Source organism: Sus scrofa, chromosome 9 (assembly GCF_000003025.6).
Source record: "Sus scrofa isolate TJ Tabasco breed Duroc chromosome 9, Sscrofa11.1, whole genome shotgun sequence".
Lineage (NCBI taxonomy): Eukaryota > Metazoa > Chordata > Mammalia > Artiodactyla > Suidae > Sus > Sus scrofa.
Genome location: NC_010451.4, coordinates 121,543,182 through 121,567,425, shown reverse-complemented (window position 1 = coordinate 121,567,425; position 24,244 = coordinate 121,543,182). Strand labels below are relative to the sequence as shown.

The 24,244-nt window shown below is 36.6% G+C and overlaps 1 protein-coding gene across 1 annotated transcript in view; it reads right to left on the bottom strand.

The window, feature by feature from the left end:
* The window catches only part of TOR1AIP1 (torsin 1A interacting protein 1), a 51,109-nt gene continuing 27,491 nt past the window's right edge, over window positions 627-24,244 (bottom strand). The window contains 7 exon segments of the mRNA XM_021063744.1: window positions 627-3,064; window positions 7,659-7,715; window positions 16,399-16,467; window positions 16,970-17,011; window positions 19,339-19,395; window positions 22,824-22,910; window positions 23,961-24,002. Of these exon segments, the coding sequence (XP_020919403.1) occupies window positions 2,277-3,064; window positions 7,659-7,715; window positions 16,399-16,467; window positions 16,970-17,011; window positions 19,339-19,395; window positions 22,824-22,910; window positions 23,961-24,002 (1,142 nt within the window). The 3' untranslated portion in view covers window positions 627-2,276.

Sequence of the window (24,244 nt, the reverse complement as noted above, 5' to 3'; positions counted from 1 at the left end):
TCATTTTGTAGTGCACAGTTTAGTAGAATGAAGCACATTTTGCTACTTTTTTTGGTTTAAAATTCTCTAAAACAAAAGGTTAAAGTAAAAAATTTTTGAGAAGCAAAAATAAAATACAGACATTATTGAGCATGTATTTCAATGGGGCAAAAATGGTTCTTGGAGGGCAAAAAAATCTTACCACTCATGTGTACAAAGCATAAAAATATACAGCCCATAAAAATACACAGTATATATGTGGTATTAAAATTTCATGAGGTTAGATGATCAGGAAAAATAATACCTAAAAAGTTTCTTTTAAAAAAAAAGATTATTATTTTTTTCATTATAGTTGATTTACAATGTTCTGTCTAAAAAAAGTTCTTTAGGAAGGTAAGAATGAATCATTTTGCCGAGTTAAGAATACCTAAATTAATCTCATTTCAGTGATAATTAAAATCCCTGGATGAAACAGCAAATCACAATGATGTTATCTCTTACCAACATATTTGTGAATGGTTCTAATTCTTTGTTTGGCTTTTGTTTCTCCTAGCAGAAGTCACTAAAATCATTTAAGTGTAAAGAAAACCCTAGGAACAATTTTTTCAAGAAAGGTATGTGAATAATTAAGTTTTACAACACACTTCTTACAAACCAATAAAGTAAATTTATTTAAATTACTAAAATAGCTTTCAAAGTCATTTACAGATCAGCTGCTACAGTTATTTTTTCCTGATACAAGTAATATTAGTGACTTTAAAATTATTTTGGTCAAAGAGACATTTAATAAAAACATCTGTTTCTCCATATAATACATATATGTATAAAATAAGCCTTTTCAAAAACTCTTATTTTAGAATCCTCTATAAATTAGAACATCTGACTTCTGATAGTCAGGAACAAATTACAGTGAGGGGTATAAATTTATGGATACTGGCAGTCCTGGAGGGAAGAAATGAGACCATACTGTACCACCACTCATTTACTCAAACGGTAAATGATGAAGCCACCGACAGGCTGTATTCTAAAAACAGTATTTTCATTTAATGGTTTGTAGACAATAAAAAAATAAGGCGGATCCAGAATTTTAGGATTCTAAGAAAATCAAAGCAGTTGACAAATGAGAAAGATGTTAGAGATGTAAAGTTAAAACCGAAATACTGTAGTAGTACAGTAATGAACAGTAGTACATTTTAACATTCTTCACATAAGGTAAACTCCACTTCCTTTTCCGGTTGAGGCACTCTTAACAGAATTTATCACATGCATAGTAAATCTTTATATCTGTTATAAGAGTATCACTAAAGGACTTAGACTGCAGCAAGTAGACACACAGAAATTCAAATCCTTCAACAGCCCAGGAAAGCTAGGTAACAAATGGTTTACCAATAATTATATTTCTTAAAAAATACTCTCAGGATATGACCAAAAGAAGCTGCTCTGAATTTACCCATTCTTTAAGAGCTGAGTGAACAAATATACTAAACCTTGTCACATACATGCTTCAAATCTTTGGGAGGACTAAAAATTTCTTAAAGGGGAACAAAAAGAAAATGTGGAAAACAAATCCCAATAGAATTCACTGAGGATGGATTTCACATATGTATGTTTGGCCAATCCTGAGTCTCAGTGGCTTATTTTAACATTTCATCTTGAAGACTTTTCCCCTCTTCCCTTCCCCATTCCACAACTTCTTCCTTTTCCCTTATCGCCTCTCCCAGCCGTCCTAAAATAAAGAAAAAAAAAACAAAAAAAAAACAAAACACCTCCAAACACACACAGATGACCTTTCACTTCTTTTGTTCCTATAAGCAGAAGCTGACTAAGGAATTCAAATCTGAAAGATGTAAAAGAGAACAAAATGGAAAAACCCACAGTTGTGTTTAGGGAGCTGTCTTACTAAAAACTCAATCAGCTCTGAAAAACATCTAAGTTAAAAAATCAGGAGGATTCATAGGAAGGCACCTAATCCCCCCCCCCACTGGTCATACCACCACAAAAAGGATTCCATCCAGAATCTAAGTAGATCCTCTATGGGACTGCATATAATTTATAGTCCTCAGATATCATTAACACAGATCTTAGTGGAAACAGGGAAACTATTCTCTCAAGTGACAGATAATTAGGCTGAATAAATGATTTAGAAGTTCCACGTTTACATAAGAACTTAAACGCCTTTAAAAAAAAAAACAAAGTAGTTCTTCCATAAAGAGCTCCGAATCCTGTCTCTGGTTAGAAAGTCTGAAAGATTCGGAGATTCGGAAGACTTGAGACATGATTTTCTCTTCTGTCACCCCTCATAAGCAGATGCCCCTTTTCAGGTCGTTTTCAGGTTGGACAGGTAGGACCAAGTGAGAAATACGGCTCCAGAGTCCATTCAATTTGTCTGGGTCCATATGTTTGTAGGAGTCAGGTGTGTCCGAGTTGGTGAACTTAACTTGGAGGAAATCCCTCACTTTTTCTTCAATTTCCTTGAGGCCTAGACTGGTTCCGAGTGTCTCTTCCTCCAACAAGACAGTCAGGACTAAGGCTACATCTTTGAAGGCTGCATTTTCATGGTCACAATACTTATAGAAGATCAAAGTCGAGCCTGCAGGCAGTGACTCAAAGCGGTGTACCACAGCTGCATTCTGGCCATTTTTGAATCCATTGCTCAATTCCTCATCCACCTCTTGTTTGACAATATCACTATCTTGAGTAGCTTTGCCCGCCCCATCGATCCGGATGGCAGGGACACTGCGGAAGGAAGAATAGGCATCAGCAATTTGTTCACTCAGACACTTCAGTGCTTCTTCGGCATCTCGGGCAGCAGTGAGCAGCAAGATAGCAGGCTGAGGCCGAGGTTGAGAGCTATTAAGATGTTTTTCCAGGAATGTTTGGCTCCTTCTCCACAGCTTCTCATCTTGACCTTGGTACTTATTCATCAGTTGTTTCATCTGGTTCTGGAACTCTTGAACAGCAGTGGTTTCTGCCTCAGAAGTACGACTGAACCAAAAATTCCCAATGGCAAGAGCAACTATCACAACAGGGAACCACCACCACTTTATCTTGAAAAAAGATGTAGTTTTGGCTTGTCCAGTCACTTCTGTTCAGGAAAAAAAGAAATGACAGATACAAATATTATTTTCCTAGATTCAAGGGCAAGCGACTTTTAAAGCCAGTATTAATCTTTACAAATATTTGATTTAAAGAAGGGAGCTGATAATTTACTTCCTTTTTTTTTTTCTTCTGGCTACACCAATGGCACATGGAAGTTCCCAGATCAGGGACTGAACCCATGTCACAGCAGCAACCTAAGCCACTGAAGTGACAAAGCTGGCTCCTTAACTCATTGTGCCACAAGAGAACTCCTAATATACTTCTTAAAGAAATTATTTATCATATGTGTATTAAGTTATGTGTATGAGTATGCATATGTATCCTCAATGTCAAAATGACAAGTCTTAGAGGAAAAAGCAGAATTTAAATATACGAAATGGGAAACTTTCCGTTGTGGCTCAACAGTAGTGAACCAGTGGACCAGTGTCCACGAGAATGCAGGTTCAATCCCTGGCCTTGCTCAGAGGGTTAAGGATCCAGCATTGCCATTAGCTGTGGTGTAGGTCACAGATGTGGCTCAGATCTGGCAGTGTTGTGGCTGTGGCCTTAAGTCAGCAGCTGCAGCTCTGATTTGACCCCTAGCCTATGAACTTCCATATGCTGTGGTATGGCCCTAAAAAGAACAAAATAAAAGCAAAATAAATAAATATATGAAATGGCACATGCAAGTCAGAAAGAACACAATTTATAAAGCAAAATTCTATAACTACTGCTAATACTGGGAGGTGAACAATAAATATTAAGACACTTCACAAAATAGTTTCAAATTTGGAAACAATAGGGCTTATTATCCAGTGTCATTTTTTGAAGTATATAAAGGGATAAATAAAAGGGTAAATAAGTGAAATCTTCCTACGTGCATCCTAATGTTCATTGTAGCACTATTCACAATAGCCAAGACTTGGAAACAACCCAAATGCCCACTGACAGATGAGTGGATTAAGATGCAGTGCCTATAAATGATGGAAACTACTCAGCCTCGAAAAAGAATGAAATAATGCCATCTGCAACAACATGTATTCAACTAGAGATTATCATACTGAAATAAGTCAGAAAGAGAAAGACAAGTACCATATGATATCACTTAATCTAAAATACGGCACAAATGAACCTATCTACAAAACAGAAACAGACTCATAGACACAGCAAACCAACTTGTGGTTGCCAAGGGGTGGGGGGAGGGAGTGGGATGGACTGGGAGTTTGGGGTCAGTAGATGTAAATTATTACATTTAGAATGGATAAGCAATGAGGTCCTACTGTGTAACACAGGGAACTATATCCAATCTCCTGGGACAGACCACGATGAAAAGTAATACAAAAAAAAAAATATATATATATATATATATATTACTGAGTCACATTGTTGCACAGCTGAAATTGGCACAACACTGTAAATCAACTCTACTTTAATTAAAACAAACACAGAGTCAATGAAAAGGATGAAAAAAAATGTCTTCTGTGGCATCAAAGTTAACATTGGTAAATTCAGTTTGCAATTCATTCCTAATTCTTTTCGGAAATGATACCAATTTATATTTACTTAGTGCTTTTCAGTTTATAAAGCATTTTCTCATATATCATCTCATTTAATCATTTAACATGAAAGCCTCAATACTTTTACCCCTTTCTATTTATTGATTGACTGCTTCAGACTAATAATTGTAACACGGACTTTTAGAGCAAGAGTTCTCAAAGTGTGGTGGGATCACTCAGAATCTCTTCAAAGGGGTGCTTGAGGTTAAAGCTATTCTCCTAACACTAAGATGTTATTTGCTTTCCCCCACCATGTTGACATCTGCACTGATGGTGCAAAAGAAAACTAACTGATGCTTTAGATGAATCACAGGGCAGTGGCACCAAACTGTACCAGGATAGGCTTTGTATTCTTCATGGCCAGGTATTCAAGGTTATCAGTTTCACTTAAGAATGCCCTTCATGAAGCAGTTAAAAGTATTTATCTTACTAGGAGTTCCCGTCGTGGTGCAGCAGAAATGAATTTGACTAGGAACTATGAGGTTGTGGGTTCGATCCCTGGCCTCGCTCAGTGGCTTAAGGATCTGGTGTTACCATGAGCTGTGGTGTAGGTCGAAGACTTGGCTTAGATCTGGCGTTGCTATGGCTGTGGCTGTGGCAGGCAGCTACAGCTCCAATTAGACCCCTAGCCTGGGAACCTCCATACCGCAGGGTGTGGCCCTAAAAAGACAAAAGACAAAAAAAAAAAAAAAAAAAAATTTATCTTACAAAAATTCAACCCATGAGTATAAATCTTCACATTCTATATGAAGAAATGAGATGCGTATGTAAAGCACTTCTGTTACACTGCACAGTACCAGGGCTGTCTCAAGGAAAAGAACTTGGTGCAACTGAGCTGTGAGATGAACTAGGGCTTTTTGCACAGAATTTTTACTTGAAAGGATAACAGACAATCTATGGTTAGTTAGACTTTTCTATCTGGCAGACATTTTCTTGAAAATAAACAAGGTGAGCCTGTTGCCTTTAAGAAAACAACTGACAATATTTGTTCCCAATTATAAAAATTCAAGGTTTCAAGTGAAAACAAGGATTGTGGGAATATCTGCTTTCATGAGTCTAATGTCCCAATACTTAGGACTTTTTGTCTTGAGGAGTTCCTGTCATGGTGCAGTGGTTAACGAATCCGACTAGGAACCATGAGGTCTCGGGTTCGATCCCTGGCCTTGCTCAGTGGGTTAAGGATCCGGCGTTGCCATGAGCTGTGGTGTAGGTTGCAGACGTGGCTCGGATCCCTCTTGCTGTGGCTCTGGCGTAGGACGGCAGCTACAGCTCTGATTAGACCCCTAGCCTGGGAACCTCCATATGCCACGGGAGTGGCCCTAGAAAAGGCAAAAAAAAAAAAAAAAAAAAAGGACTTTTTATCTTGAGACTGGTGGTGATCTTAACTAATGTGATCTTTTTTCCCCTAATTTAATTTTTATTTTATATTGGAGTATAGTTGATTTAAACGCTGTGTTAACAGTTTCAGTGTACAGCAAAGTGAATCAGTTATACATATACACATATCTTTTTTTTCAGATTCTTTTCCCATATAGCTTATTACAGAATACTGAGTAGAGTTCCCTGTGTTTTAAGTAGGTCCTTGTTGATTATCTGTTATTTATACAGTGTGTATATGTTAATCTCAAACTCCTAATTTATCCCTCCCCTTACCTTTCCACTTTGGTTACCATAAATTTGTTTTAGAAGTCTGTGAGTCTCTTTCCCTTTTGTAAATAAGTTCATTTGTATCCAATGTATCTTTCTATTCTGTATGACAAATGTGTCAGCATTTGGAAGATCTACACAACTTAGTGAACCAACATTTTCCAAATGACCAGTGTATGATTCACATTCAAAGTACTAGAAAGACCAATGGGTTTTAATACAATAGAAAGCAGAAAGTTCATTACTATGGTTTCAGATTTCACATTTCATAACATTTAGAAAATACCACTTGAGTTTTATAGAGTATCAAAAGAGATCCACAACTATCCGAAGACTATAAAAATTTTACGTATCTCTACAAAGCTGGGTTTTTTGCAGATACTTCAACCAAAACAATACACTGAAACAGGCTAAATACAGAAGCAGATATGAAGCACCACCTCCAATTTATTAGGCCAGGTACTAAAGAGATTAAACACAAAGGAACCTATCACTCTTCTTACTATATTATTTTAAATCAAAATAATAAACATTAAAACACTTTTCAATTTTAATTTTTAGGTAAATATGGACAGTATAACCCATCTTTTAAAAGAAAAAGGTGTCTGGGGTACTTATTAATTTTGCTAGTGGAAAAGTGGCATTAAGGCCAAAGAATCTGGAGATCCCGTCAGGTCATGGCTCAGTGGTTAATGAACCCGACTAGTATCCATGAGGAAGCAGGTTCGATCCCTGGCCTTGCTCAGTGGGTTACCCAAGGAGCTGGCATTGCCGTGAACTGTGGCATAGGTTGAAGTCAGAGCTTGGATCCCGCGTTGCTGTGGCTGTGCTGTAGGCCTGCTGCTACAGCTTCAATTGGACCCCTTGCTTGGAACCTCTATATGCTGTGGGTGTGGCCCTAAAAAGACAAAAGACAAGGAAAGTAAAACAGACCAAAGAATCTGAGAATCACTATTATTTTCTTAGTACTCATTCAGGATAATAGACAGGTTTAGAGAATTAAAGACACTTGCCCCAAGACCAAAGAGAAGGTAAGGGGTCCAATCTAATTCAAACATAGGTTGGTAACTCTAAAAACAATGACAATTTCATTACATCATGCCATGTGCATCTTCTTTTGACTCAATAAGGTTCACTTAGTTAATAGTATTAGTTGCTTTACTTATTAACTTTTAGTTTTGGTTTTATGGATAATAAAGGGGAGGGGGAAACTAGATGTTGTTTCATATAGTTTGTCCTTAAAGACTTTCACTGCTAGTAAAAATACATACTTTTTCCTTTGAAGTGTTCAAAATACAATTCTTCAAACAGCATTATTTAGTGTCAAAAAAAGTTAAAAATCATTATGATCAGCAATTTTAGAGACTCACTTACTAAAAGCTGAAGAGACAAACTTACGTTGGCTGGAGGTTGACGGCGACTGGTTTCCAAGCTCTGGTTTCTGAACACTGTCATCTAACGATAGGAGTGATAAAGACTGTCAATTTATGTTTCATAATTTCAGTATTTCCAATAGAAAAAGAAAATGCAAACTCCACCAAGAGAAAATAAGGCAGAGATCAGCCGGAAACAGAAGAAAAAGCAGAAGATCTGAGCGCCCATTAGATTGACAGCTGCTTGAGACACAAGATCTATTTCTTTCATAATTATTTATGGCATGTAATGGTCTAGTACAAAACATACACTTAATGCATTAGTTTTGTGAGAAAGCCTTGAAGAATTTGACCCAAATGATTTAATGCGAGTGGTGAAACATCTGGGACTAAGTTAAGAAGACAAAGAGGAGTTCCCGTCGTGGTGCAGTGGTTAACGAATCCGACTAGGAACCATGAGGTTGAGGGTTCGGTCCCTGCCCTTGCTCAGTGGGTTAACGATCCGGCGTTGCCGTGAGCTGTGGTGTAGGTTGCAGACGCGGCTCGGATCCCGTGTTGCTGTGGCTCTGGCGTAGGCTGGTGACTACAGCTCCGACTGGACCCCTAGCCTGGGAACCTCCATATGCCGCGGGAGCGACCCAAAGAAATAGCAAAAAGACAAAAAAAAAAAAAAAAAAAAAGAAGAAGACAAAGAAAATAAGCATAACTATAATAAAAGGAAATAAATTATACCATCTGAAAAACTGCCATATATTGAACGCTTGCCTGGTGATGATGCTGTAAAGAGGGAAAGAAGGACAAAATATGGATTACGGATTACTGAGCTTTCCGGTTAAGGCGTTTTGAGGTAAAACTCATTAATGCTCACTATTTCTACCTCAGACTGATTCAAACACCACTTCTGGTGCTTCTGAACATTTCAAATATCAGTAATATTTAAAAATTACATTAAAGAACTTTTCACCATTTCTGTCATCAGACAACTAATTCTATTTTTTTTTTTTTTTTTTTTTTTTTGTCGTTTTAGGGCCACATCCATGGCATATGCGAGTTCACAGGCTAGGGGTTGAATCAGAGCTGTACCTACTGGCCTACACCACAACCACAGCAATGGGGAATCTTAGCCGTCTCTGCGACCTACACCACAGCTCACAGCAACACTGGATCCTTAACCCACTGAGCAAGCTCAGGGATTGAATCCACGTCCTCATAGATACTAGTCGGGTTTGTTACCACTGAGCCACAGTGGGAACTCCAACAGACAAGTACTTCTGTTTTAGCTTTGCAGTTCAACAACAGATTTGAAAAATAACTTTCTTATAACTCTATCGAATCTCTATTTCCATCATTACTTTAGAAAGTAAATTAAATACTATCCAACTCTTCCTTTTTATCTTTCATCTTTCTTGGCATGGCCACATATTTAACATTTAAGAGAGGAAAAATGGAAAGTCAGGGTTCAGAAGGCGAAGAGGCAGAGTTATTTATTTGTATGACCTACATTTACCAATACTGCCATCTATCACCTGCCTAGAGTTCTATAACTTTTATGTGCATAAGTCATTTTTCTAGAACCTCTCCACAGTTTTCATTTGACAAACACTGGACTAAGTGGAGGAATAAAATTAGCACTGCTAAGATACAGAAATAGCCTTATTCTTGAATCACATGACAAAAAAAAAAAAAAAAAACTTAAAGTGAAATAAAATTACATCAACCTTAACTCTAAAGGCATATTATTTTGCAATTGCTAGTTTAGTCCAGGAAATTGCATCATTTTAGAAGCTTCTAAGTTAGGTTGTCAGAGTTAAAACTGCCTTACTTAAGAAAAAAAAATTCTATCAGATAATGTTTATCTTGAATACCTCACTACATGATTGCAAAGATCAAATAAAATATGAAAATGCTGTGAGATGCTACACTATGGTGATATTAATCATGAAGACTTGTTAAATAATATTATGAAACATGTAACATTTACATAAATTTACACAGAACATAAAATTAAGAAAACAAAATTAACACAAAAAACTAAGAAAAACTCCCATTTTCAATAGCATCGAAAAGAATAAAATATTTAAGAATATGATTATCCAAGGAGGTGAAAGAATTATACACCAAAACCTCTAAAACACTGATGAAAGACATTAAAGCAGACACAGACAAATGGAAACACATCCCATGGTCATGGATTGGAGAATTAATATTATTAAAATGTCCCTACTACCAAAAGCAATCTACAGATTTGGTACAATTTCTACCAAAATTCCTATGGCACTTTTTACAGAAACATAAAACAATTCTAAAATTTCCTATGGAACCACAAAAGATCACAAAGAGCCAAAACAACTTTGAGTAAGAAGAACAAAGCTGGGAGCTCCTATTGTGGCTCACTAGGTAAAGAACCTGACTAGTATCGATGAGGATCGGGGTTTAATCCCTGCGCTTGCTCAGTGGGTTAAGGATCTGGCATTGCCATAAGCTGTGGCATATAGTGTAGATGCAGCTCTCTCAGATCTCGTGTTGCTGTGGCTATGGCGTAGGCTGGCAGCTGCAGCTCTGACTGGACCTAGTCTAGGAACTTCCATATGCCACAGGTACAGCCGTAAAAAGAAAAATAAAGAAAGGAAGAAAAAGAAAAAACAACAAAGCTGAAGGCATCACACTTCCTGATTTCAAAATCTATGACAAAGCTAGTGTCATCAAAACATTATGTTACAGCCATAAGAACAGATGTACAGTCCAATAGAAGAGAACAGAGAATCAAAAATAAACCCATGAAGATATGCTCAACTGACCCTCAACAGGAGTGCCAAGAATACACAATGGGGAAATGACAGTCTCTTCAATAAATGGTGTTGAGAAAACTGGACAACCACGTACAAAAGAATGAAACTAGACCCTTATCTTATACCATACACAAAAATCAAGTCAAAATGGATTAAAGACTTAAACTAAGATCTGAAATACAACATTCTCAGAAGAAACATAAGGAAAAAGCTTCTTGAAGTTGGCCTTGGCAATGATTTCTTGGATATGACACCAAAAGTAAACAACCCACTGGGTTATGTCAAACTTAAAAAGCACAATGACATGTGATCAAAATCACAATGAGATACCACCTCACATTATCAAAGTTGACTATTATCGAGAAACCAAAAGAGCAAGGTGTGTTGAGAAGATGAGGACCCCTATACAGTGCTGGTGAGAAGATAAATTGGAGCAGCCACTGTGGAAAGAGTAAGAATGCTCCTTAGAAAGTAAAAAATGGACTACCATATGATCTAGCAATCCCACCTTTGAACAAATATATCCAAAGGAACTGAAATTAGGATTTTGGAGAGATATGTGAACACCCATGTTCACTGAAGAATATTCATAACAGCCAAGAAATGGAAGCAATCTAAATATCTACTGACAAATTAAAGAATAAAGAAAATGTGATACACACAGACACACACACACACACACACACAGGAATTATTCTTTGGCCTTCAAAAAGAAGGAAATCCTGCCACTTTTGACAACACAGAGGACATTAATGAAATAAGCCAGATAAAGTGGACAAATACTTTATGATAACATTTACATAAGGAATCTAAAATAGTCAAATTCATAGAAGCTGACAGTAGAATGGTGGTTGCCAGGGGCTGTGGCAGGGGGGAATCAACAGATAGTAGTCAAAGGATACAAAATTTCAGTTAAATAAGATGAATAAATCCTAAAAATCTACTGTAGAGCAATTACCTTGTACTATATATTGAAAATTTAAATGTATAAAATTAAAAGGGTAGATCTTATGTTAAGAGGGTAGATCTTAAGTGTTCTTACCACACACACACAAATAATAAGAAATAAATGATGGGAGAAAACTTTTAGAGGTGATGGCTATGTTTATGACGTAGATTGTGGTAACTGTTTCAGAGGTTCATGCCTATCTCCAAAATTATCAAGTTGTATACATTAAATACATACATTGTATACATTAAATGTATGTGCATAAAATAGTTTAAAAAACCATATAAGGGCAGCAAGTAAAGGAAACTACAGTTTAAGAGCATGTGAAACATTATTATTATTTTTTTTTTTTGTCTTTTTAGGGCTGCACTAGTGGCATATGGAATTTCCCAGGCTAGGGGTCAAATTGGAGCTCTAGCTGACAGCCTGGACCACAGCCACAGCAACATGGGATCTGAGCCACGTCTGCGACCTATACCACAGCTCACAGCAATGCTGGACCCTTAACCCACTGAGCAAGGCCAGGGATCGAACACGCATCCTCATGCATACTACTCGTGCTTGTTATCGCTGTGCCACTACAGGAACTCCCAAAATATAATTTCTTTAGGAAAAAAAATCTGGCGTTCCCTTTGTGGCTCAGCGGAAATGAATCTGACTGGTCTCCATGAGGACGCAGGTTCAATCCCTGGCCTCACTCAGTGGGTTAAGGATCTGGCGTTGCTGTGAGCCATGGTGTAGGTTGCAGACATGGCTTGGATCTGGCGTTACTGTGGCTGTGGTGTAGGCCAGCAGCTATAGCTCTGATTCGACCCCCAGCTTGGGAACTTCCATATGCTGTGGGTGCAGCCCTAAAGAGACCAAAAACAAAAAAAAATTCCATCAAGATAACATTTATCTTGAAAAAACGGTTGTAAAGATCAAATGAGACAATATATAAAAATGTTAAGTGCTCTTCTATGATGATTTTAATGATGTAGAATAGCTAAATAACATTTATTATATAACATGCAATATTTATATAATTCACAGAACACAAAGTTAGCAAGGTATATACTGCTGGGGTAGCACAGTGTTTAAAAATAAACTCTATCTTATTAAAAATATTATTAGAGAGGGAGTTCCCATCATGGCGCAGCAGAAATGAACCTGACTAGGAACAATGAGGTTGTGGTTCGATCCCTGGCCTCGCTCAGTGGGTGAAGGATCTAGTGTTGCTGAGAGCTGTGGTGTAGGTCGCAGATGTGGCTCAGATTTGGTGTTGTTGTGGCTCTGGTGTAGGGGGGCAGCTGTAGCTTTGATTAGACTTCTAGCCTGGGAACCTCCATATGCCATGGGTGTGGCTCTAAAAAGCAAAAAAAAAAAAAAAAAAAAAATATATATATATATATATATATATACACATATATATATATATATAATTAGAGACACTAATACAAATGCCTAAAAAACAGATCTTTTTAAAAAAATAGGCCATAGAGCTTTTCTAGTAGATAAGTATGGTAACGATCACACTATAAAAGCCAAGAGAAGAAGACATACATCTTTCATAGTTATTACTACTGAATGTTACACAATATACTGTTAACAATAAATAAGCATTAATTATGTGGTGTATTGAGACTTAAAAATTGTGTTCACATATATAACAAGCTCATTAGGAGTTCCCGTCGTGGCTCAGTGGTTAACGAATCCAACTAGGAACCATGAGGTTGCGGGTTCGATCCCTGGCCTCACTCAGTGGGTTAAGGATCCGGCACTGCCATGAGCTGTGGTGTAGGTCACAGACGTGGCTTGGATCCCACATTGCTGTGGCTCTGGTGTAGGTTGGAAGCTACAGCTTGGATTAGATCCCTAGCCTGGGAATCTCCATATGCTGCAGGTGCGCCCTAGAAAAGACAAAAAGACAAAAACAAAACAAAACAAAAACAAGCTCATTAGAATCACCTAGTTATAAGCACTATTGTCCCTACTTTAAAGATAAGAAAACTGAGGTCCACAAAGGTTAAGTGGCTTTATCAAGATCACTCAATCAGTAAGTAGAAGAGCTGGGGCTGGAACCCAATGCTCTAACCCGAAACTCTCCTCTTTTCTCTACACCACTTTTGGAGACAGCTTCCAAAGCATGTGTTTTAATGAAGCACAGACTCAGAGGTCTGACTCTCCATAGACAGTCTTCCTTATTCTCACTGCTTTATCTCCTGGGAAACAAGAAAAATAAAGACGGCGGTTCTATCTTTCCCAAAAGGTTTGGATACAGGGAGAAACCTAAACTGGGACCTGTCTACCCAGGGAACTGGTGCTAACGTAGGCTGATCATAATGATCTAAAGTCCGAGGCTCTTGAATACCTAAATCTGAAAATGACTTTTTTTTTCTCACCGATGTAGGCAGAAGTGTATAGTTAAGACAATGAGATATGAATCTTGGAATGCTAAGGAAAAGCTTTTTCAAATGATCTTAGATTGAAAAGGAATCTAAAAGGCTGTTTGGAAACCACTGTAGTCTTCTACTTTGAAAATTCTTCTTTCTCACTGTTCTTATCTTAAAGTCCTTGGGAGGTCAAAAATCTAAAACATTTTATCTGCATCTTAATGTGCAAACTTCTGCTATATAATTTCTGTTTAACTCTCAAAGTCCTATATATATGGTAGAGGGCTATCAATCAGCATACAACTATTTAAGTCTTAAGTATACACACTTAAGGCAAAGGAATGCAAACAGATAAAATACTACAAATGTGCTATCGATTTAGCAACCATAAAAATCTATTTCTACATTAACTTGATCTTTAATACAATTTTTTCCCTTCTGCCTTGTATTTGTACAGTGTCTTATTAGAGAAAATAAAAGTACAAACATTTTTTGGAGTTCCCCGTAGTGGCTCAGTGATTAACGAATCCAACTAAAAACCATGAGGTTGCAAATTCGATCCCTGGCCTTTCTCAGTGGGTTAAGGATCTGGCGATGCCGTGAGCTATAGTGTAGGTCGCAGACACGGCTCAGATCCAGCGTTGCTGTGGCTCTGGCGTAGGCTGGTGGCTACAGCTCTGATTCGACCCCTAGCCTGGGAACCTCCATATGCTGTGGGAGCGGCCCAAGAAATGGCAAAAAGACAAAAAAAAAAAAAAAGTACAAACATTTTTGACAACAATATGTACTACATTTCACTTTTCTGGAAGTAATTATCTAATTAATATTAATTACCCAGAATATACAGTTAAGAGGTAAGAAGTAACATAAGACTCTGGAGCTTTTCATAGCAATAAATACTTAAACTCATACAGTTTTGATTCCAAGAGTATCCCTCAGATCTTCAAAATAAGTTTTAATTGTTGATACTGGTTATAAACATAATCCTAATAAGCTGAATAATTAATATTTAGCTAACTATAACAGATCAAGAAGAACAAATTTTAAGAGGAAATGCTTTTTTTATTTTCTTTTTTGGACTGCACCCACGGCATATGGAAGTCCCTAGGCTAGGGGTCGAATTGGACCTGCACCTGCTGGCCTTCGTCATAGCTATAGCAACGCAGTATCCAAGCTGCGTCTGTGACCTACACTGAAGCTCACAGCAACACCGGATCCCTGACTCACTGACTGAGGCCAAGGATTGAACTTGCGTCCTCATGGGTACTAGTTGGATTCACTTTCTGTTGCACCACAACGGGAACTCCAGGAAATGGTTTTCTAAGAACAAGAATACACAGCAATAGGAGATGACAGCCAACAGCAGGGTGAGGACAAAAAGCTGAAGAACTCACTTATATGCAGGGCAAAACTTCACTGCTAGGAAAAAATGAATTATGACCGTCACTACTTTACTGCTGGAAAAACAAAGCCAGAATATTTACCTTAACCAACTAGATTTAGTCATTTCATAAGCAAGCGCTGTATGATGGCGAAAGTTTCTGCTTATCTAGTAGTTAAGGACTTGGCATTGTCACTCCTGTATCACAGGTTTGATCCCTGGCCTGGGAACTTCTACGTGCCACAGGAATGGCCAAAAAAACAATAACAACAACAAACTCCCCACACACACAAAAAAAGCAAAATAAAAAAAGAAGCTATACGATGGGGATTTTTATTTTTTTTTATTTTAATTTTTTTTTTGTCTTTGTCTTTTCTAGGGCCACACCCGCGGCAGGTAGAGGGTCCCAGGCTAGGGGTCCAATTGAAGCTGTAGCCACCAGCCTACATCAGAGCCACAGCAACACCAGATCTGAGCCATGTCTGCGACCTACACCACAGCTCACGCAATGCTGGATCTTTAAGCCACTGAGCGAGGCCAGGGACCGAACCTGCAACCTCATGGTTCCTAGTCAGATTCATTAACCACTGAGCCATGACGGGAACTCCTGATGGGGATTTTTATATTCTCTAAATAAAAGTATGGGAATATCTAATGACCTCAAGACCTACTGTGGTTACATAAGTAAGGAAGAGGTAGAGGTTAAAGGTCACTTAAGGCATGGCATGGATTTTTCTTTTAAATACAGTCAAGGTTTAAGGTAGACAATGCTATAGAAATTACGATAGACACTCTATTCAAAGCATGATGGTTGTATCACGCTTACTTATTTCTTAAATCCTGTGACATTTAATCCATTTTAAACCCAAACTTGAAAATAGAATTTAAGGATTTCACCCTTTATTACTTAAAATAATGGGTATTCAAACCTGCTCTAATGCAGTTATTTACATAAAAGCAAATAATCTGTTAAAAATAAAAAAGAGGTACTAACAGAGTAGAATTTCATTTTTACGTACAGACTGTGCTGCTGCCAGACAGAACTGACTACTGGTCAGGTGCAGACTCCTGGTTTTCTCACACTGCTATACTCTCCCAGTCTGTCTCCTGCCAGTTCAAGTAGATGGAACTAAATAAACTAGTAATCATAGGTATCTGTTATTAATGAAATCACAAACAATCCAAATGCTTACCTGAAGAACTAGTTTTATATGTTAAATAATCAAGAAAACAGCAAATAAAATTCCTTCAATAACAGAGATTTATCAACTTACTCTGCATCCTAGTCCTTATTCTTGTTGTTTGTTCAACCCACTGCTGCGGATTTTTTTGATATCCCGAGCCTGAGACAAACAGATATACATCAAGATATCATTTCACATACTTTGAAAATGTACACTACACCCTAGTGTTACAAGGCAAATTTATCAAAAAGGCACAGCAAAAGCAATAGGTTCCAAAGTAAAAGATAATGTCAAAGGATCAGATCAGTGAGGAGGAACTGCCTCTCATAGCAAAAGAGGCAGCAAATAAACACGGAGACAAAAACCATGTGCAAGGCTCTGATAAGGTCTGTGAGAATGACTGCATTCATCAACCCTGAACTTCATTAACACCGTGGTGCCGATTCAGAAGAAAAAGTTAACTATTTGCTTTTGTAAATGAATTATTTCTGGTAGAGTAGTCCTGAATACATTTCCACATCACAGAGTAATTACAACATATAACGCCAATTTAAGGCAAAGGGGGTAAAATGACTGAAAATCCTATTCAAATTTTTATTGGCTGAATAAGACTGGCTTAAAATTGGCTGACTGATAAGAGAAGAGACATCCAACCACTTACTTAGCACTAATGGCTGCTTATCAAGAGTTATAAAGTCTCCACCTGAAAAAACAAAGACAATGTCATAGCATATTTGGAAATTAAAACAAATGAAGATGTCACACAGATATTTTGCTTGTTTACTTACAGATACCCAAAACAAAAACAAAAAAAATCCTTCTTCCATCAGTTCCAAACATATACAATACATACGTATTTTCCCTTTTCAAAATTTCAAAATACTCAGGAATTGGATAATAAGCCATCAAATAGGGGCTAAATGTATTGAATGTTTACCAGGTACCAGGTATAATTTTATTAATTTTCACACTTTATACGGTGGATACTATTAAGCCTATTTTGCAAATAAGGAAACTGAAATTGGTAATTTGCCCAAGATTACATATCTAAAGGTAGGAGGACAGAGATATAAACCCAGGCAGTTCACATATAATGGTATATACTATATAAGCAAATTTGTACACACGGCAAAGCAGCTATGAAGTAATGATGCTACTTCATGTTTTGGGATGGTATTTAAAGGACAACTGTAAAATGATACACCGGGATAATTAGAAAATTGTATTTCAAACAATTATAACACTGTAAATTTCCAAATGTGTCCTGAAGAAACAAGTTACTTCTACCTACTGATACAAATATAACATAAAAGTATGTTCAACTTAAGTTTTTTCTAACCACAAATGCAACAGAGATGTACCATTGCAGAAATGCAACCAAAAAATTCATTAATGTCTTTTAAGTGCCTACTATATACAAAACGTTATAGGGAAAATCATGATGAGTAAGACAGATATATGTATTTCAGGTCAGTTTGCAGTCTACACTAACAAAGTAACTTTTTAAAAAAGCAGACGCATGCTTTTTTTTTTTTCCCTTTTCTTTTTATGGCCACACCTGTGGTATATGGAAGTTCCTGGGCTAGGGGTCAAATTGGAGTCGCTAGCCTACTCCATAGTCACTGCAATGCAAGATCTGAGCCTCATCTGTCACCTATGCCACAGCTTGTAGCAACACCGGATCCTTAACCCACTGAGTGAGGCCAGGGATCAAACCCGCATCCTCACAGACACTATGTTGGGTTCTTAACCCAATGAACCACAATGGGAACTCCTAGACACATGCTTTTTTTTAATATTATCTGTCACTGATTCTAAAAAGTAATTTTTAAAAAACACCTCTGATTTAGGGCTGCATCTTATAATCTATGGTAGGTAACAGTTTAAATGGATGGTTTTTCTTTCTCAGTGATACATAAAAACAATGGCCTCTTAGATTCAAAGGAATATATATTGATCACCTAACTGTATAAAAACAAATCATCTTCCATAACTGAGAGGGATTCCATTGCATACTTACAGCATAATTAATAACGGGAGACACATTTCAGAGCTTCCAAAGATCAAAGATTTAGAATAACAAAAGGGCAAATATCCAAGATGATTCAGAGGATAATTTTCTATAAATGATTTATTTCTGTTTCAGTTGCTTTTGTTTTGTCTCAGTTTAAATTCTAAACCAAGAATCCACTAAAAATATAAAGTATAATACACAGTAATTATAAAAGAGATTTCCAAACACTTTTTCATTAAAAATAGTTTCATATTTTTAAAACGGTGATGTGGAAGGAAAAAAAAAATCCTTGAAGATTTTACATTCAAGGATATTTTTGGTTTATTTAATAATTAATTCAAATTCTGGGACTTGACTTAAAAATGGAAAAAAGAAAAAAACTGTAATTTCTGCTTAATCTAAGAAATATATATCCATTGTACATAATATGCAAAATATAGAAAAAAACTAAAGGAAAAATTTCAACAATGATTCTACCATCCTGAACAAATCATTGTTAGCATTTTATTACTTCCAATCTTTTTTATGTGTTATATTTTTTCAACATTGTATTACGAAAATTTGCGAAGTTGTAAGCAAGGCTGAAAGACTTTTATATATGTACCAACTAACTTACCATTAATATTTTTACTATACCTGATGTATTACTTATTTATTCATCCTTCCAAACTTCTGGAACACAGTTGAAATTACACCATATAAGGAGGTTCAAATTACTATATTAGTTAATTAAACTAAAACAATCAACAAATTTATATTATAAGGACATTTAACAAATCATAGAAAGCCATAGTTTTGGGTTTTTTTTTTTTTTTAATTCAAATTCAAGGTTGGGCTCAGAGATGATTAACTCAAGAAGCAAATTCAATACACAAAGTGAGTTTTTTTTTAGCATTAATTATACCTCAATTTCAACATTTTACATTAAACTGCAAAAGAGGATCTTCAAAAATAAGAATAGCATTTGACCACAGTGACAGGCAGACTTCAAGGGTGTAAATTATGGTGTAACTTACTTTGCGATGACTGCCAAAGTGATTCTGGATATTGACTTGATGATCTGGTGGTTTGGTCTAAAAATAAAAAAGAAATATTATACACTTAATAAAGAATGTTTAACTTTTTAAATGCACATTTCACCAGAGAACAATGAGTAATCAAAAGGGCAAAATTATTCAAATAGGAGTTTCTGGCATGGCTCAGCAGTAATGAACCAGACTAGTATCCATGAGGACATGGGTTTGATCCCTGGCCCCGGTCAGTGGGTTAAGGATCTGGTGTTGCTGTGAGTTGTAGGGTAGGTCACAGATTCAGCTCGGATCCTACATTGCTGTGGCTGTGGCACAGGCCGATGGCTACAGCTCCAATTTGACTGCTAGCCTGGAAACTTGCATGTATTGCGGGTGAAGCACCCTCCCCTCAAAAATTCAGATAAACTCCAGGGAATTCAACTTTTGGATGTATAATATATTTTTAAAAAGTTTCCAAAGGGTCACATTATATTTAAAAATTATCTACCTTTTTTTAAAAAAAAAAACAAGATATAGAACATGGCATGAGGTGAATGAGACAAGAAACCTTTGAGTTAGGGAAAATTTTGAAAGTTTATAATAATGGATATTCTTAAAATCATTACCATCCATTTTGCCTTTAATTTTTCTTGGGAGTGGTCAATACATTATGTATTTTAGTCTTCCCTTCTCTTTTTTTTGGCTGTACCTGTGGCATGTGGAAGTTTCCAGGCCAGGGACTGAACGTGCATCATAACAGCAACCTGAGCAGCTACAGTGACAACGCCAGATCCTTTATTTTCTGAGCCACCAGGGTACCCCAGTCTTCCCTTCTTAAAAACGTTTTTCATTTAAAAGTGGAATTTATAATAAAATATGTTTAAAAGTGATCATATTGCTATGTTGGAGGCAAAAGCATTTGACATGTCCAGGTGGTGACTAAGTATTTTTGTTAGTGTACTTCTGTAACTAAAAAAACTGTAGGCATCAATCTCCAAAACATTTTTCTTTGTAATACATAATACAAGCATTACTAAAATATTAACTAATGCATTATATATAAAACAAGAATGGATGAAATAAAACAGATATACACATAAAATTCTAATATTTTCTTCCTATACTCCAATGGGTCTTCTTGCACCTCTTCAATAACTGGTCCAGAAGCTAATCTAGAAAGATGAGTATTCTTTTTTTTTTTTTTTTTTTTTTGGTCTTTTTGCCTTTTCTAGGCCACTTCCCATGGCATACGGAGGTTTCCAGGCTAGGGGTCTAATTGATTGGAGCTGTTGCCATCAGTCTATGCCAGAGCCACAGCAATGTGGGATCCAAGCTGCATCTTCAACCTACACCAGAGCTCACGGCAACGCCGGATCCTTAACCCACTTAGCAAGGCCAGGGACAGAACCCGCAACCTCATGGTTCCTAGTCAGATTTGTTAACCACTGTGCCACGACAGGAACGCCGAGTATTCTTCTTAATATGCTTCACCTCTTTGTTCTTGAGCTAGAGTTTTCTTCTGCATAGGGTTATGGGTGCTTCAGTAGGAATTTATTGCAATTCTAAAGGGATCACGGAGCCTGGGGTTTATGATGTTTCAAAGGTAGCACCGGTAGCAATGGCTATACGAATGGCTTAATTAGTATTTAATTTTTAGAGCTTTATTTATGCGTATATGAAAACTAACAATAGCACTTAATTTCAGTGTTTACTATGTTTCAGACCTTCTAAGTAAATTAACCTCATAACCCAGATGAGGAAACTGAGGAACACAAAAGTAAAGCAACTGCCTGAGGGGCACAAAGCTAGTAGCAGAGGAGTGAAACCCAGGGATTCTGGCTCCAGAGCCCACGTTCTGAACCACTACCCTAGGGTGCTGCATTTCTCCTTTGGGATTTCTGTATCAGGAAAGAATGGAAAATAAGGAAGAGTGGGAAACAGAATACCAAATGCCCATAAACCAGCTTTGGAGCTTATTTTTGAAGTGGAATAATTAAGTAAAATAGAGGAATCACAAAAATTCTCAAAAGGTAGTGAGGGATAAGCAGAGTTAATCTTATATTTATATTTAACAGGACTAAAATATAAAATTACTTATTGTTTATGCAGCTTAAAAGTTTAACCAGCACCCTCATAAGCCTCAAGTTGATTTTTTTTTTCCTTCAAGTCAACTCTTTCCTTGAATAAACATAAACATAAATTAGCATCAACAATCAAAAACTGTCACTGCTAACTTGGTGTGATTTGAACAATTCAGAGATAAAAGAGGTAATCTAAGTACACTGAAACTTCCTAAAAGTTAACACTCCTGACAGTGTAGTGAGTCAATGCCAATGTGAACAGTTTCTCTATAAAACTTTTTTAAAACCACAAATAACTCTTCTTTTGAGCACAAAAATATCTCATGTTCCATAAATAACAAAACAAAGTAAAATGTGCTTTGTTTATTTATTTTTACATTTTTTTTTTGCCTTTTTAGGGCCACACCTGCAGCACATGGAGGTTCCCAGGCTAGGAGTCTAATTGGAGCTGTAGCCACTGGCCTATACCACAGCCACAGCAATGTCAGATCCAAGCCACGTCTGCGACCTATACCACAGCTCACAGCAACGCCAGATCCTTGACCTGCTGAGTGAGGCCAGGGATCAAACTTGCAACCTCATAGTTCCTAGTCGGATTCGTTTCTACTGCGCCATGATGGGAACCTCGGCTTTGTTTATTTAGATATTACATTACCAATCAGATATATACATGGAATTAGTAATTTTAATAAATATTAAAAAGTATGCAACTTTTCTATTAACAATAGCCAAGATATGGAAACAACCTACATGTCCATTGACAGATGAATGGATTAAGAAGATGGGGTATATACACACAATGGAAAATTACTCAGCCATTGAAAAGAACAAAATAATGCCATTTGCAGCAACTTGGATGGAACTAGAGACTCTCATACTAAATGAAATAAGTCAGAAAAAGAAAGACAAATACCATATGATATCACATATATCTGGAATCCAATATATGGCACAAATGGACCTTTCCACAGAAAAGATGTACTTGGAGAACAGACTCGTGGTTGCCAAGGGGGAGGGAGGGGGATAGACTGGGAATCTGGGGTCAATAGTTGCAAACTATTGCCTTTGGAATGGATAAGCAATGAGATCCTGCTGTATAGCACTGGGAACTACATCTAGTCACTTACGATGGAGCATGATGGAGGATAATGTGAGAAAAAGAATGTATATATATATATGTGTGTGACTGGGTCACTTTTCTGTAGAGGAGAAAATTGACAGAACACTGTAAACCAGCTATAATGGAAAAAATAAAAATCATTTAAAAAGAAGTATGCAACTTTTAAAAAAGTGGGTTTAATAAATACTGTAAAGTATTTTTCAAAAAAGCAAATTCACAGAATACTTTTATACTTGAACTAAAAATACAGTTCCTAAGAGAAGAGTCATAAGTACATAAAGTAGTGTTACCTCCAGATGCAACAGAATCTCTGGATCTGAACTTAACAGTAGTAACATCACTGTCAGAGCTGTCTTGATCATTTTCTTCAGTTTCCCCTAAAAAGAAACAAAAAATATATTAGTATAGTCTTAATTCTAAAGCTCTAAAAATCTGGATTAAAAACCAAAAACAAGTAATTCAACATTAATGGAGCCTTTTAAACCAATGAATATAGGGAGTTCCTGTGGTTCAGTGGAAACAAACCCCACTAGTGTCCCTGAGAACTCGGGTTTGATCCCTGGCCTCACGCAGTGGGTCAAGGATCTGGCACTGCTGTGGCTGTGGTGTAGACTGGCTGCAACAGCTCCAATTCCACTCCTAGCCTGGGAACTGCCATGTTCTGCGGGTGCGGCCCTAAGAAGACAAAAATAAATAAATAAGCCATCGAATATTGAATTTCCATTTATTTTATGTTTACTACCCTGAGTCATGAAGTTCTAAATAAAATTGAGCCCTTTTATTTTATGTTCTTTCAGGTACATAATTATATTCCAAAGACATATTCGGAGTAATATCAATGATTATATTCTGAGACTTTAATATAGAGTTGAAAAGTAAACAAATGAGCATTAAACAGAAGAAAAGTTTTACCTTATAAGGAAGAAAAATACAGAGTTAGTATATAAATTCAGACTAGATTAGTATATGCACATACGTGTGCGTGTGTTTATGAAGGGGGTGTGTGTACATATACACTCATCCACAAAATTTCAGTATGCAAGTGACTAATCTCACATGATGGTAAGCTTAAAAATGTACCAAATTTTACTGTACTCTTCAACCACAGACTGGTTAGGAGAATTTGGAAAACTAATTATTTTAATACCACAAATAATGGCCAGCACATGCCAGAAATGGAAAATACTAGCTTTGGTTAAATTAACTCAAACAGACAAAAGATGTTTAAAATGCATATAAAGGCTTTCATCACTCATTTTATCCTATTTTACTTGTCCATTTAACAGTTTAGACAAGCATGAGGGTTTTTTTTTTTTTTTCCCCGAAGACACTTTTCTGCACTCTCTCTTAAATACCTATAAAAATTGCTTCTAATATTAACAGAAAAAGATTTAGACTATATTGCATGATAATTTAAAAGAAAATACCTTCTTCAGAGAAATTGACCTTCTGTTGGACACTGGTGGCTTCTGGAAGAGAAAAGCATACATGATAAATATAGCAGCAAGAGCTAAAGCTTAGGAATAAATAAAAACATCTAATTTAGGAAAGTGAACATAATATCACGCCAAACTTTTTTTCCTGTTAGATGATAAAAAAAGAATCTATTATTTCCCTTTACATTATTTTAGGAATAAGTATGCTAAAAACTGGAATCAGAGTTTAATTTTCCTTCACCCAGAGGTCTATGGTACTATTGTAACCTGTGTTT